The sequence below is a fragment of the Leuciscus leuciscus genome (genome assembly GCF_965113295.1).
Source record: "Leuciscus leuciscus genome assembly, chromosome: 16".
NCBI lineage: Eukaryota > Metazoa > Chordata > Actinopteri > Cypriniformes > Leuciscidae > Leuciscus > Leuciscus leuciscus.
The window spans coordinates 1555001-1572500 of NC_138740.1; the positions used below are offsets into that span (position 1 = coordinate 1555001).

The following is a 17500-nucleotide window of genomic DNA, read 5'->3' on the forward strand; positions in this document are numbered from 1 at the left end:
TATTTTGAGCTAAAACTTCACACACACACTCTGGGGACATCAGAGACTTATTTTACATCTTGTGAAAAGGGCATTATATCACCCCTTTAAGTACTGAGTAATATTAATTAACTACATGTACTTACTATAGAGTTAGGGTAGGATTAGGGTTTGATTTAGGGTTAATTGCATGTAATTATGCATAATTTACTGATTTTACTATGGTAAGTCCATGTAACATATGTAACAAGGACACTGTAAAATAAAGTGTTACCCCAAAATGTAAACAATTTGAATTTTTGGTTACACTTTATTTTACAGTGTCATTGTTACATGTGTTACATATAATTACTATAGTAATAACTATAAAATATGCATAATTACATGCAACTAACCCTAAATCAAACCTAACCCTATAGTAAGTACATGTAGTTACTCAATATTACTCAGTACTTAAATATATAATTACACTGTAACAATGACACCTTAAGATAAAGTGTAACCGAATTGTTCTATGTATAATGTAAATCACACTTGTCAGTGAAAGCCATTTCTGCTCAAGCCAATGATCCAGAAGACGAGAGTTAATGCCGGAGTTCCTCAGTCAGGTTTGCTGATGAGACCGCGAGGACTTTAAAGATCTTCAGTCGTGTCTTAAAGCCTCAGAGTTTACAGACGTTAGGCTTAGATTTAGCTAGAACGAGCCCGTGTCAAACACAGACGTGTGGAAATAAACACAGACATCTGAAAGTGGCGTTTGTTCAGCGGTGCGTGTGCTGTCAAAGCCCTCAGCTTGAACCCAATCTCCCAAACTACTCGTGTTAACACACTAACCCCACGAACACACCCTCGGCTCCTTCATCAGAGATGTGGAGGCATTAAATATGCATGGGTTTCTGGCGCCAGTCACATTAGTAAACACTTCATACGGTTTAACCCAAACTAGAAGAAGAAAAGGTTCTGTCAGGGAATTCATATATAGAACATTTTAGGGGTTTAGTTTTAATTAATTAATTTGAATTCTAAATTCTTAATTAAACACACTGTCACTAGAAAACATTTAATTCCATTAAACAAGTATTCTGCAATCTTTGTCACCGTCGCCTAAGTTTACTTCACTATATTACAATTAAATCCTAATCTAATCATGCCAAACTATATATCGATGGAAAGGTCTAAGACTCCTAAATAGATATGTTAGCACTGTTTTTTGTTACAAATTATGTAGGAACAGTAATAGATGAATTTACGACAAGAGTGCACCTTCTGGCGTTCACAAAAAGTCGACGAACACACTTTTAATAATTTAAACTTTGGTTTTCATGCTAAAAATTCATAATAAAACATATAGTATTTGTCAATAAAAAATATATAAAATAATATTATCCTTTAAAATATCATATAATTTTTTTGTATCGCCTTTTTTATTACATCACATATTTTAGTAGTTATAATAAATTTGGTCTCATTTGAAAGCTTACGAACTTAGAATTCATCCTGTGAAGACCGTTTTGAAATTGGACGTTGCGTTACCATAGAAACGGTAATATTATTTTGTTGGGCTCCTCCCCTTTTGGGCGTCATCATGTTTCATAATTTATGATCAAAACCTTTTCTAATCTTAACAAAACGCATATTGTCAGAAAGGTTACATATTTTGTGACGGAAGTGATATTTGGACAGAAATGTATTAATTTGTTACGGTAGAATGCATACAATTAAATTCACTGGAATGCATGTCACCCGGTGGCTATTTCTGGTATTACGCCTAAACAAAATCTCATGGGAACTTCAATTTTTGTGATATCAACTTCAAATTTGGAACACAACTTGGTTAGAGATATGGCTTTGATTTTATAGTAAAAAATATTTTGTAAAATATATATTTTATATAAAAGAAAAACATATTAAGTACAGTACATTTGATTTACTGTAAATTTAAACTTTTTTATACTTTCATTTTTTTAAGTGTTTTCCCTTCAGCAATAATCTGCCAAGTGTTTTCTTTAAAACAAGACTTAGTTCTGTATCCAAAGCTCAAGTTCAGACATTTCTCCTAATGTACGACCTTCTTCTTTAAAATTGGGTCAAGAAACCTGTATAGAACACTGAACCCTTTTTTCTAAGAGTGTTTGCATGTTGTGTCGCAGTGACTCTCGACTGCTTTTGCATCAGGATCCAGGGGCCTCATTTATAAAACTTTGCGTAGGATTTGCGTCAGAAGTGGCGTACGGATGAAACATAGGACGTGCGTACGCACAGAAATATTCGGATTTATAAAACCGTGCGCACGCACATCCTACGCAGTTTTCCCTTAATAAATCACAATCAATTCTAAATGTAGCGCAGCTTTTGCGGCTTCATGTCACGCCCGTAGATGCCCATAAATAGTCCGTGAAACGCCCACAAGTTAATATTCATTGATTGCGAAATCATGGCAAACACAGAGAGGAACTAAAAAAAAAACGTAACTTCACTCAATGTGAAGTAGAAGTTATCGTTGGCGAGGTGGAAAAGAGGAGTAAAATGTTGTTTGGAGGGCACAGTGTGGGCATTAATGCCAAAAAGGCACTTGAGTGGCAAAAGGTTGCAGACGGCGTAAATGCTGCAGCCTCACAACCTCGACCGTGGCCGAAATAAAGAAGAAATGGTCGGACATCAAAGTTGAGGCAAAAAAGCGTCTAGTGCATCGCCAGAGTTGAGGCATACGTCATACGTTATTTTATCAAAAATAAAACAAACTAAAGGCATATGCATGAATACCATGATTCCGTAGCTGATGAAGAAATGTTTTACTATGAAAACAACTTTCCCCAGTGGACAATTAATACATCTATCTATTTATCTATCTATATATCTCCCTAATTATCTATCTATCTATCTAATTGCATCTATCTGCTCCGCCAGATGGACACGAGAATATCAGTTTTGTACATTATTTCGTTCTGTTTACTATATTATTTATGAGGATGAATTGCACAACATGCCAATATTATTGCAGAACATATTTCACTTTTCTTTTTGAAAATATGTGTTAATTAGCATTTCTGTTGTAATTTTCGTTTGATTTTGTTTGTTTTACACTTTGATCGATCAAACGGGTGTTCGTGTAGGCTGTTAATTGTAAGACTTGCTTTGTAAAGTCTTCATGTTATTTATGAGAGGCAGTATTGTCATTTTTTTTACACAACGGTCTAAAGTTTCACACACTTTCACACACTTTCACGTGTTTCTTCCGTCTGCCGACGGTGTCGCCATTTCTCATTTCACCCGTTTTTGTGCGTACGCCTGGGTCAGAGCTTGCGTGAAGGACCGCACATTTTCCCGTCAAGTTTGCTTTTTATAAATACCAATTATTGCGTAGAGAGCGGCGTACGCCTTCTTTTGTGCGTACGCAACGTTTATAAATGAGGCCCCAGAACTGTATATTGCACAGACTAACAGAAATGCCCACCGCTATAACCAAGAACTGCACCGGACCAGCAATACGCCAGATCATAGTCTGTGCAATAATTCAGTTTTATAATTCACACTGACCCGGCCGAGACACACTGCTATAGTGTGTGTTATAGTTTTAGAGGCGTCTCGACACACATGTACAGTCCTGATGTTCTGATCAACAGCTTCATTTACTGAATTACCTTGAAAAGCATATTTTTCTCCTCAAATGAGTTTTCCTGATCATGAAAATGTCAAACAGAAAGGGTTCAACATTTTGCTTTAGGCTACTGCATATAATAAGGCTTTCAAATGACAGTTATTAATTTAATTTAATTGAAGTGGCTCAGTTTACTGTATCATCCATATATTGTGTTGTTTATTTGTAATTTCACATTATGAGAACTTTAATTTCAATAAGAAATAATTAAACATCTATTTATGTCATTCCACTGTCCGTGACCTGACCTGTCCTGCTATATCTCTGCAGTTTTTCAATCACTTTTGAATAATGTCGGAAACCACGTCACAGACTCATCAATATGTCCTCATTCATCAACATCAGAAGTTTATTACCGGTATGTCCGTCAGTCCATTGTCTCCGTCTGAGTGGACTGGTGTGTGTGTTCGACTGGAAAACTCTTATCTAAAGTGATAACTAAAGGCTTTCAGTGTTATCACGTTCTTAACCATGCTGGGTTGAAACAATAAAGGGTCCCAACAGATGATTAAAAACATCATTTTCACTTCATTTTCTCAGTCAGATTCATTTACACAACACCACGGTGAAAAACTGATGTCTTTTCATGCTCTAAAAACTAGTAATGAAACCCAATGGTTGTAATGTTTTTGTTCAACGAACATCTGATCATTTGAACGTTTCTTGCAGGCGTTTCATATAAAATCTTCTCAATCTCAGTCAATGTTTACTTTTCACTACATTATAGTCCAAGTCATTCTTAGTCATTCGCTTGATGTGAGGAGTTCAGGGAAATGTCTCCGGTTTCGACTGTAACGTGTGTTGTAAGACTGTAAGACTGATGTCTATGCTATGGGGAACGCCTCGGCGTGACGGTGTCTGAAGCTCGTGTGCAACTATTCTTACATTTAAAACTGTGCATTAAAATGGCATAGTGACTGTTGGACTGATACAGCACACTATATGTCACATGCACAATATCTCAACTCTTATCAACTGTTCAGTGTGAAGTGAGGCTCGGCCGCGACTCTAAGTAATGTTAAATGAAAGTAGCGACAGTCTTTCTTTTTGTATATTGTTACGTACATCAGAGTAAATAGGATTATTGAGAAAAGAAAAAAATCATTCAGTTGCTGATTGGATGGATTGGGTGGTTTGTTGCACAAAAGCGCTTATGCACATCTTAGATGCAGAATGATGTCCTTTAAAGTAAGAATGAAATGACATCTAAATGCATGTTATTTATCTTATTGTGATTAATAGGTTAAAACATAAAAAAATTAAAAATATTTATTTATTAATTTATTAATTTATTTATTTATGTTTTAACCTTTTATTTGTAATCAAAATGTGATAACTGGATCTTCTGGTGAAATTACTGACTTCATTCTGGTGATTTAGTCCACATATCTTAACATTTCTGTCTATCTGGTTTACAATACAAATATGTGTATAACAGTTTACATTTTCTGTTTTACTATTTCTGTTTTCCATTTTCTGTTTTTCTGGCTCTTTTTGGGAATAAAGCCCACAGTTATGGATTGCGTATTAATTTTTGCTCCCTTTTCTTTTGCAGCAATATGGAGGAGTTGAAAATAAAGTCAAGCCAAGTAAGTCCAAACTTCATATTTCTGATGTTCCTTGAACCGCTGTTGTTAAACCAGTAACACAACTGAGTTTGTGCATTAGCTTACACTCTTGAAAAGGTGATTATATTGAACAGTTTAAGGGTTCCCATCATGGGATTTATGGATTTAGTTTTAATTCAATCATTTAAAATGTACATTTATTTAAAAAAGTGAATTTTTATGAATTAAACAGCTCATAAACATACTTTATACTCATACATACTTTAACTCTTTTAGAACCTTGGTGGCACAAAGGGCTGTTTAACATTGAGCTAAGAACCCTATCAGGATCTATGGAGAATCCCACTGAACCCTTTCCCAATAGTTTGGGGTGTTTTAGTTGAATTCTGATGTTTTGTGGTATTATCCGTTGGGAAAACCACAGCATACTTTGGGCTTTATGGATCTAAATAGGCACAGATGTGTTGTTGAGATTTATAGGGGTTTCTGTCATGTTTTACACTGGTTTCCACTGTGGTGAAGAGTACAGCCTGTGGTTAGGATGGGCTGAGAAACTTTAAGATACAAATGATACCTTAAAGCTTATCATTATAAACTGCATGTTGGTTAGCAGTGTGTGCAAGTGTGTAGTGATAGTCTCTTTGTTAGTTAGATTACAGTTTTTTCCAGTTGCTAACACACTTAAATGACACACACAGCACAGTTATTTACACTCACACACACAGCAAAACCTCTTCTCAAGTCTCCAAAAGTCTAAACACATTTTCTGCTTTACACACATTTTGCAATTCAAAATGGCACTTTTTAAACACACTGAACACGGTTCTCTGCATAACACACACAATCTGACATAAAGTCACATGATTGCCATTTCAAAACACTGCCATTCAAAATGACACTCCATGATCTGATTGGCCGATACATGTGTCACCTGACCTGTACAACTGTTTAAACTTCAATCTTTTTCAGTTCACTGTTTTTTTGTGAGCATATTTGTGTTCAGTCCAGTGTAAATATTTCTGCTGTGCATATGTTGCACTGACTTGTATGGTGAAAAAAAAAAAAAAAAAAATATATATATATATAATTGTTTCAACATTTGTGTATCTGCAAATATTTCTGAAGTCTGTCTAGAAGAATTGTCTAGAATTTGAACTATTTTAGTATTATGGAAAAGCATCCTAAAGATGATAGTGCTCTTCATTACGCCCAACAGTGTGTAGTTGGTCAGACAAAACTCTGCTAATATGAAGGAAGTGTGTGCCATCTCGTGCAAAAGTTTGATTTTGATAATGGTATATGTAGTTGTGGTTGCAGTGCTTCATTTTGCAGGATATATTTGGTGTTGTGCAGTTTGGGTGTGTGGTTTTGTGTTAACTATTTTGATAAGACCAGCCTAGTTTGCAAAATTGTGTGTTAGCGATTGTAAAAAACTGTAACACATAAAAGTGTGTTTGTTTGGTTTGTTTCTGCCATCGGAGGGTTTTCTGTGTGTTGAGTGTAGAGATTGTGTGTCTCTGCTTGTTGTTCTGTATAACAGTAATGATTAGTTTTCTGTATTGATTGTAGAGCACGCTTTGACATTGCCAAATCAGAAATAACCTTTGCACATCATTGTGGCCTTTTTATATGAATGAAATGATTGTCTGAGAGACACCATAGCTACCAAACTCACACTTTCATGACTATATTTCTTAACACACACATTTAAAAAAAATTATAATTATGTTTTAATAATCTTTTGTCATGCTTTAAAGAAATGCTCTTAATTTGATGTGTTGACTTGCGTACTAAAGCACTTCAATTAAAGTACTAAATTGCAAAGTCATTACAAATATATTGTATATGACGTGTAAGTTTCAATGGAAATGCATTTTAACTATATTTGAGTTTACCATAAACGCTTGTCAGAACATTCATCAGTTCACTTTAACCTTATTTAAAAGACGATGAAATTTCATATAAAGACACTTAGTGGCTCAAAAAACACTCAAATGTAAATTTAAACAATGATTACTTCTTTTTCACAAGCGCAGGTTTATGACGATGGCTGTTATTATGCAGACATTAATCAAACCCAGTCTCTAACTTCAACATTAACATGATATATTACACAGTTTGTGAGAGAGGGCGAGTAAATAATGCTAGAATTCTTGTTTAAGACTAAATCATCTCTTTAGTGTGTAGTTTGCAGGACGGCGCTGCTTTTAATCGTTTACGGTGTTGATTCGGATTTGAGCCGCATTTGCAAAGTGACGTCTTACTTTCATGGATTTACACCTTGTAAAAAGTATGGCATCCTCTGTGGTTGACAGCCTCTCCAGAGTGTCAGAAATATGCAAATGAGATGCAGATTTCCCCGTAGGGACTAATTATTCCCTGGCTTCGGACTAAACTTAACAAAACATGCGATGGCGTGTTTGATTTTCCCTCTCATGCGCATGTGTTATCTCAGTTTCCCTCTCTCCCAGAGAGTCCTCTTTGTTGTCATGTCTGTGCGTTTCGCTTGGAGACGCTGACATTAATCAGACTGCCCCAGTTTCTGAACGCCAACCACCCAGACACTTGAGTGGATGACCAAACGATAACAGGGCCGGCTGACAGCCTTTTGCCTTCCACACAAATCATAAATAAATAACATGCCGCAGGCCGCCTGCCGAAAAGGTCACTCGAGAAGACAGACGTGAGAGCGCTTGTGAGAAACACCTCTTTTGTGCTAGAAACAATGCACAATCCGATCTGCCACGTTCAGCCGCTGAACCGCCAGGATTCATTAGCCGGAAATCACAAGCAGAGGTTTGTTACTGCTGAGAATTACATGCTATCACCAGGAAAAGCTTGAGTTGCTTCGCTTCTTCTAATTGGAGGGGGATCGGCACTTCGCCTGGCTCTCCGGGTCACGGCTGTCTGTAATGGATTGAAGGTTTCGGATGGTTTTGTGAGTCTCAGTCCCCAGCCCTGAACTAATAAAGCAATCACTCCGGTCACATCCACATTACAGCACAACTCGTGACGAAACGGGTCTGTTACATGTACTGATATACACCATCAGCCCTGCGTTACCAGCATTAAAGGCCACGCACACACTGACGTCAAATCAGTATTCAACTCATAGTTTTCAATCATAGCTCTATCACTTCAATTGCCTATCAATTTTCCATCTCAAACACAAAAGTATGTGAACAAGATGCATGTTTTGGGCACTTGTGATCTATATACACAACCTGATCTCATGAAATGCGTCTCTAGGGCATGCATTGTATTTATCGTGCAATTTATAAGCAAGTTTTTACGTGCACGTGCGTATGATACGCTGTAAACCCGTAGTGTGGGGTACGTGCGTATTACACGCCATAAAGTCTATCATATGCACGGAAAAACTCATTTTGGTGTATAAATTGCAGGATAAAACACAATGCGTGCTACAGAGACACATCGAGAAGGAGATCGGGCTGATGCACAGGTTCACTAAAAACAGCAGAACCTCCTGAAACGGAGGGTGAACCGACGCCTGGCTAAGGAGACGCTTCATTATTATTGGTGCAACCCTCCCTTAAAGTGCCTTAATGTTCTAAAACAGTGATATTAAAAGATCAAATTCAGTATAAATGCAGTCTTACTACATTATTACTGATGCAAACCTGGTAAAGATGACTGGCGGGCAGTGGAGGAAAGCCTTGTTTTGCCTGCGGGCGTCACATGATCCACCTTTTAGTGCTTAATCCTGCACACACACAGCTGAGTAACACACAGGAGTCTTCAACCAAACTCAGGAACCGCATTTACAAAGATTTGACACAGTGTGTTCGGATCCGAACTGAACAACTAGTTGTTAATTATGTGTTTTAATGCGTCTCTTCGGCACGTCCTACTCGACGCTCTCCGATTCAAACCCGGGGGAGGCTGGCACGCGATAACGATATCGACACCGTCATAACGGTGCGTTTGCATTTTCTGGAGTGGGTTGTGTTCTGTACTCACAGAAGGATAGTTTAGGGGATTGACACATTGTCTTCACACCATCTACGGCAGTTTTAGGACGTTTTTCATGAACAGCTGCATACCAGTGGTATTTGAGCATCATTGAAATACTATTATATTTTGTGTTAAAGGGGTGGTATTGTGCTCTTTTCATAAGGTGAAAAATAAGTCTCTGATGTCCCCAGAGTGTGTGTGTGAGGTTTAGCTCAAAATACCCCACAGATATTTTTATATAGCATGTTAAAGTTGTCACTTTTTGAGGGTGAGCAAAAACGCACCGTTTTGTGTGTGTTCCTTTAAATGCAAATGAGCTGCTGCTCCCAGCACAGGGGGCGGAGCTTCAAGAGCTTGTGTGCTTTTAAGTTTCAAAAACTTTTTCTGAGACAAGTTAACTTACTCAAGGCTACCAGGAAAGTCAGTATTGCCATTAGGAATCTTCTACAAGCTTTGGAATTTGAAAACGTCTGTTTTTAAATGTTAAAAGTAATTTTAAATAATACAAATGATATTCTACGTTTAACGCAGTTGGTGGAATTGGCAGACGTTCCCTTAGGCATCATGGGCCGTGGAAACGCGTCAAAGCATTCTCAGGTATAAATATAATATATAATAAATAATCAAATATATTACAAGGGAAAACAAATGTCCGACGAATATCGAACCCAAAACTAACTTTACCACGCTGAACCCCCGTGAGTGCATTCACGCATTAGTAATCGCTGGCGTTCAGCGGGGAGGGAAGGCATGAACCGGTGTAGATGCACTCAGATCAGACAGGAGAACCGTGAGAACATTACATCGGGAAGCGTGTTTGTGAAGGCGGGGCCAGGGGGTGATATTCAGTTTTGATTTGATGGATGATGGGAATCATTGCATTTGATGAGAATGATTTGATTTGATTTGAATCTATTTATTTATTAATTTATCGGAGGTGCCGGAACACAGTTCCGGACCGTTCCGGCCCACTTTAACCCCTGGGTACCAGGTCCAAAAACACGTCACCAAGACGTTATCAAAATGTAAAGGTCCGAGGTGGACCGATAACCGTATATATGGCACCGTTTGAGAGCTTAGAGTCACAATTTTCTGTACAAATGTCACGTTGACATTTATTTTATACAAAGTTACTTATTCACACTGAAGCACCTTATCTCCCCATTAATTGTAATGTTAGGGTACATTGAAAGGGTTTCCTTTAAAAATGACACAAGAAGTATGTGTGTATGGGAAGCTTTTCCATTTGTGTGAGCCAAAACCAGGTGGAAATCCATCAAAATGGTCTAGAGAATAAGGGGTTAATTTGTATTTATTCGTTTTTTAATGTGAGTTAACAATAATATGTGTTCTGCACAGGCTTTATCTTTACCTCAGAAAGCGCCGCTGAACCTGTTGGACTCTCAGAGCGACACACAGATATTACTGTGCGGGATCAGTCGTACGTCACTGTCAGATTACTGCAGAATAACTCTCCAGAGGTGTGTAATTATATTATTCCTAGGTCCAATAAAGTTTTCACGGCTCGCAGTCCATAAAATTCAGAAACCCAAATCAGCAGGCCATCAGAAACACATCATAATGTTGAATAATGATGGCCGAAGTGGAGCAGGAATGAGTATCTTGAGGCATTTAAGCAGAGCTTTGAGGACACACACTACATCGTGTTCACACTCATTGGGTTTGCATCGATCTGCTATTGAAATGATGGTAAGTTAGAGGAACATATACTGTTATTGTATCATAAACACAAACACAGTGCTCATCGAGCAACACACAGCCTTCAGCACAATGATGACCACACTAGTGTTGCACGGTGTACCGATACTTCAAAAGTATCGCGATACTCGGAAATTAAAAACGTCACGATACCTAAATTTTTCAGTATCGATACTTTATAAAAAAATAAAAATAAAAAAACGCCTCCCTATGGACGTCTGTGTTTTTTTCCTGACGCACGCAGCAAAGAACCTGCCGCTGTCAGTGTCATGTGACAAAACACTACAGCGAGATGGCTGCATGTGCGAGCACAAGTGGTCCACGACTCGTAGAAAAAGATGACGCGAGGAGTGACATATGGAAGTACGTTGCCTACCTTGCTCTGTTGCACGGTGCACCGATACTTCAAAAGTAAATAGGAAATTAAAAACGTCACGATTCCTTAATTTATTAGTATCGATACTTCTAAGAATGACTGCGTTCCAGATTTGTAAGGCCGGAGACACACTGGCTGCGTGTCGTGTCCGTTTTTATTTCGGCTCCCATGTTAACTGCCTGCGTGACACACGCGTCTGGGCGCAGCTCGAGACGAGCGGAAAACGTGTGCATGCTAGAAATAGAACCGACGCCTATTTTTCACGCGACACGCAAGCGTGTTGGAAGCGTTTCCAGTCAAAATAGAATAGGAAAAGATGTTTCTATGTCATTTTGACACGAATACATATTAATAAATGACATTTTGATGTTTGAACGTTTTGACATAAATACAATAAATGTCATTTAAAAAAAATATTATCGATTTTCAAATATTGCACCTCTCAATACAGAACGAATTATTCTGTAGCCTATTTTGCCGTCAACACTGCCGACGTTGTCTTTGCTGCTATATATTTATGTTTAACATGAAGTATAGGCCTTCCACACATCTCTCTCTCCCCACATGTCAAATATATCACCAATGAGGCTTATCATATGTTACCAATATTAAACATTGTTTAATATAATCACTGTTCATATTTTTATTCAAAGTTCAGAATCAAGATAAAGCTCTTATGTTTCTTATGATAAATGAGATAATGCTGCTAAATTTATATATTTTTTTACCTTGAATGTCATTGCTCTAATTTATTTTTTATATTTCATATTTTGTTCAAATGTTTAATATATCTGCTGTTCATATGTTAATTTATTAGTGTGTTATATGATTAGAATGTTGTCCCGGTTTTAAAATAAAGCACAGCAATGATATTTGAGAGTGTTTCTCCCTTTTCAGGAAAAGTATCGAAAAAGTATCGAAATCGCAATACTTGACTTGGTATCGGTATCGAAACAATAATTTTGGTATCGTGACAACACTAGACCACACACACGTCTACACACTGTAAGCATATTGCGGAGTTGTGCTTGGAGTCGAATGTTTTTTAGTTTTTTTGTTCGCTTTATTTCTCACAGATCATTATTTTGCTTCGGCTATGATAAAGAGACATGCATCCATTCTTGCATTTTGGGGGTGTAGTAAAAAGGGAGTGTGTGTGTGTGTGTGTGTGTGTGTGTGTGTGTGTGTGTGTGTGTGTGTGTTTGGGCTGATTTCAAATATCTACAGTGTTTCTCAGAAATCGCTTACTGTACCTTTAAGTCGATCAACATTATTTTGTTAACACAACGGTTGCACTTTATTTGACAGGACGTGCACTTACAGCGTATTTAGCTTAGAAAGTGCTGGTAATATAAGGTAACTACAGGGGTCAAGCTTAGGTTAAGTGGTAGGATCAGGGTTAGTACCAAGTTATTACCCAGTTATTGTAATTATTGTAATTAAAGTACATAATATGTATATGCAGAACAGGACTGTAAAATAAAGTGCTGCCAACATAACTCATCAAAATAATGTTTGCAACTTAAAATTATTAATTAAATAAATAAATTAGCTGTTTTTTTTTATTACTACTTTTCAAATTGTATTTCATAAATCAACATCCCAGGAAAACATCATGGGGTTTCTAATCAAAATATGACTTTCTGATTTCATACATGTCCACTGTAGAGACACCAGGACTTACGGCATGTTTATCAGGCATTTTAGGGAAAGAAATTAAACATCAATATTAGATGAAATATTAGATATTATTATTAAAATGTTGCCAATCATTACTCCAATTATCACACTTATTTTTTTTTTCCATTACATGTTGCCCCAGGAACACATTAATATGCAGATTAGATACAGTTTATTGATACATTGTATTGAATGGGAAAACCAATTTATGGCCATTTTACTCACATATTGCATAAAGTAAAATGGTGTATCAATTCATCAAAATAACTTAATATAGTTGAGAAAATAACATAAAATAACATAGTTGAGAATCATCTTTATGCTAAGTTTGGTTAATAAAAACCTAATCCTGAAACCTAATGCTTGATTGCTGAATGAAAATAAAATCCCATTGTTTTTTCCTATACGTGTCATTTCATGTGTTTCTAGTGTGAGTCCTGGTGTCACTACAGAGGACATAGCATAACATATCAATAACATATCTTTTTTCAAAAATGCTTTTTTACCATTTGTTTCGTATGCTCTAAATAACGTGATGACATGAAAAAATACTAAATTCAAAACACTTTTTTTTTTTTTTGGGTCTCAGCTAATATAATAGAATGTACATTTCCTGAAGAAAATGTGAGTGGTGCTTGCAGTGGCAAAATTTGGCACGGTTGCTAGGGTTTTACTAGGCGGTTGCTATGGTGTTCTGGGCGGTTTCCAAGGTATTCTGGGTGGTTGCTAGGGAGTTGCTAGGCAGTTGCTAGGGTGTTCTGGGTGGTTGCTATGGAAAATAATAATAATATAAAATACTAAACTCAAAAGCTAATATCTATGCATGAACAATATTGTTAATTGAATGTATTTCCAATACCTTTTATTACAAAAGAACTAGTACAATTAACAACTCTTGAGTAATTAGACTAAGTCTCACAGTATTACACAGTTCTTTGGATCCGTTCTGATTGAGAGTAATGAACTGCAGTTCCTATCTGAAGATCGTAAGCCGTGAATTAACTCTCAGAAATAACGAGCAGTTTTTGGAAATGGCCATTTAGTGGTAAAAACACGTGTCGCATGCGTATCAGTCTCCAGTCAGCACCTAAATGAGTTAACGCTGCGAGGAGAAGAAAACACAAGCTGACTGACCAGATTGAGAAGTCATTTCTCACGTTGTATTTATAGAACGTCACTTTAAGAGTACAGGATATTTCTCAAGACAACAGATTGTGTTTGGGAGAGGATTCAACCAACACTGTAGATATGCTCTGAACACAGAGCCCTGCAGTTATTTTCTGTCCAATGAAAACAATAAAACGCACATATTCATATGCTTTCCTGTAGCGCGAACGGTAGAGCGATGGCGCTTGCAACGCCAAGGTCATGGGTTCGATTCCCAGGGAAAGCAAGAACTGATAAGAATGTAAATGTGTGCCTTGAAATGCAATGCAAGTCGCTTTGGATAAAAGCGTCTGCCAAATGCAGAAATGTAAATATAGCTGTGAAAACAGGATTTAATTTGTAGGCATAATCCAGAAGACTGAATGATTTTAGGAAACTGCTTAGTATAATTTGATAAGAGAAAGATGCTTTGTCACTTCAGTGGATTGATGCGTTACACACAAACAGTGCCGTTTCTGACGAGTGATCTCGGAAATGAAGAACTTTCTGACAGCAATCTGGTGCAGTATTTAAAAACATCTGGTATTTAATGGGCCGGTTATTTGAGCTATTGGTGGCACTGGTGTTGGAGACCGTGACCTGAGACTTGCCATGCTGAGAGTTGAGACCCAGTCAGAGGAATAATCAGACGTGATACAGACTCTTTAACACACACACCGTACAGTCGATTATGTTAACTGATGCCTGTTTTATAAGCTGGGAATCTTTTTCTGAGAGCAATGGGATCATAAGTCATGGCTGTGAAAGTCCTTTGTCACCCTGCAGAGGACACGCTGTATTTGCATATCTCTGTGGAAATATTATTCAGAGACTGTCACGTCGGGTTACATGACTCAGTGAGCAGAGCGCCATGTTATCAATAGCACATGCCCCAACACAAGCCATTGCTATCTTTCAGGTGTAATAACTTCATTAAAAGGTTGTTTTTTTATTAACTTATTTCTGTAAATGCCAGTGTTTTTGGGCACGACTGTGTTGAAGAGTGGAGCTTGTGCTTATGCTGTGGGTGGATGTTGAGTAGGGGTGTAACGATACACGTATTCGCATCGAACCGTTCGGTACGAGGCTTTCGGTTCGGTTTTCGGTACGCATTAGGGGAGCGCGGGGCACAACCTAACGCGGGGCTAGTTGTAACACGCTTGTTTTAAATACTTCCGCACATGCTTGGATGACGAAACTTTGTGTATTTACTAGTTGCCATATCAACACTATATAGAAAAAAAAAATCCGCCAAAATGTTGTTTTTTTTTGGAAGATATCCATAGACATTTATTAAACCATAGCAAAAGTAAATTTCTTACTTAAGTTAATTTTTCATCTCAATTTTTTGTGTTTATTTAAAATAAGACAAATCTGATATTATTTTAATCTCCAAGATGTTATTTAACTGTTGAGATAGTTCTTTAATGCTTCACTAACTAGCAGAAGACACTAGCAGGGTTTAAATCCCAGTTGTGCAGGCGAGGGCATGTTGTTACACTGCGTTACAATGTGCCCCTATTAGAAATATGCTATTATATTCTATACTTTTATTAATTTTATTGAGAAAACGTGAGAAAAAGGTGAATAAAGACTGAGAGTCAATGTTCAAAAATTACTAATTATTTATTTGTTTTGAACTATGTTGTATAGCTGTGTTTTCATGTGTTCGTAGTCAAAACTCAAAAATGAGTTTATATTTAATTATTAAAAATTGCCATTATTTTATATGAATTTTTTTTTTAATTGTATTTTATTTAGAAAATATTTTAGTTTGTTTTGTATATTTTTTTTATTAGATCAGATAACATTTTAAGCTGTCATATGTTATGTTACAATGTGCCCCCACACATGTTACAATGTACCCCAGCTATGGGGCATGTTGTCACATTTCACTTCCATTCTTTCGGGGTATATCAAGAAAAAAGTATATACTGTATTAATAAAACAAAAACACATAATTGTACTAGACATGTGGGAAAGTAATGTGGGAAAAAATAAATACTCTGAACCATAAGTAGATTTACACAAACTGAGAAAGTCAAAAAGCGTTACTTTGTGCCCCGCTCTCCCCTACGTACCGAACGGTTCGTTGGACCATTTTTTTCTGCCGAAATTTCTCTGCCAAAATTTCGTTATTTCAAATGAAGGCGCGTCGCGGGTGGCAAGCGCGCTCATAGAGGCTGGCGCGACCACAACATCAACTGGCAAATGCAATGTAAGGAACGAAACTGAGCTACTCGTATTGTGTTTGTGTGGACCGTTTATCAGTTTTGACCTGTGAAGCGGGACTCGCGAGCCCTATGTGCGAGCCTGATCAAGCAACACCACACAGCGCTAAGAGATCCAGACCAGTAAAGAAAGCATTTGAATTTCAAATGCTTTTTGAATTCGCCACTTAAGTAATAACATCGCTGCGAGATCTAGTGAGAAACATGCACATTTCTCTGTTATTAACGGATCAAACAGCGCTGACGTGGAAACCAGGAAGAAACATCATGCCATGAATGAACTGGCCGGTGTCCACAGATCAGCAACATTCACCGTGGATTTGCTGTAGTAACACTAAATGCAAGGTATGGAAGTTTGTCAGGAATAGTGGGATATAATGCTTTCAAGTAACATTACGTCTGTTTTATTTTGACATTATGAATACAATTGCTGCCCTCAAATGTTAATCTGAACTAAAATAAACCTTTGTTTATAACTAGCCTACTACTACAATATTACATTTCATTTTGTCCAAGGAGCTGTTTTGTTTTATATGCTCATAAGAAGAGTCAAGTATAGCTCCATTATTGCTCAGTAAAAAAAGCAACAAAAAATAAATAAATAAATAAATAAATAAATCATACTTTATGATGTTAGTTTCATTAAACAAAATAATAATAAAAAAAAAAATTATTCAAGGAAATTTATCTGGCATTTATTTATTTTTGCTGTTGCCTATGGAAAACGTACCGAACCGAACCGTACCGAACCGTGACACAAGTGTATCGTATCGAACCGAACCGTGAATTTTGTGAACCGTTACACCCCTAATGTTGAGCACATGAGATAAGCCCCTCCCCTCGAACGCAGATCAGCCAATGGCAGTCGAGTATCAGTGGCACGGGAACCCGAACTCTGACATCTTTAGGTTTCAGCACCATAGAGAAACATTGGAAGATCCGAAGCTCTCATTGGTTTTATGCCACAGAAATCAAGCGTAACGTCTCGTATCAGTGACTCTCAGCTGATCCACGTCTACCTGTAGGAATACGACACTAGCTGCGTTTCCATTACCCTTCAAATTGTGCAAATTGGAAATTGCGAATTGAAAATACGCTCAATGGAAACACGTCAATTTCGCAAAAACTCCCCATTTATCGCAAAAAAGTTTTCCCGCTCTCATGAGGA

The 17500-nt window shown here is 37.2% G+C and overlaps 1 protein-coding gene across 2 annotated transcripts in view; it reads left to right on the forward strand.

The window, feature by feature from the left end:
* fstl4 (follistatin-like 4) overlaps window positions 1-17500 on the forward strand; it is a 268104-nt gene that overhangs the window by 28003 nt on the left and 222601 nt on the right. For both annotated transcript variants that reach the window (XM_082141263.1, XM_082141264.1), the window contains exon 3: window positions 5193-5226. In XM_082141263.1, coding sequence (XP_081997389.1) covers window positions 5193-5226 — 34 coding nt within the window. The remainder of the gene's footprint in view (window positions 1-5192; window positions 5227-17500) is intronic.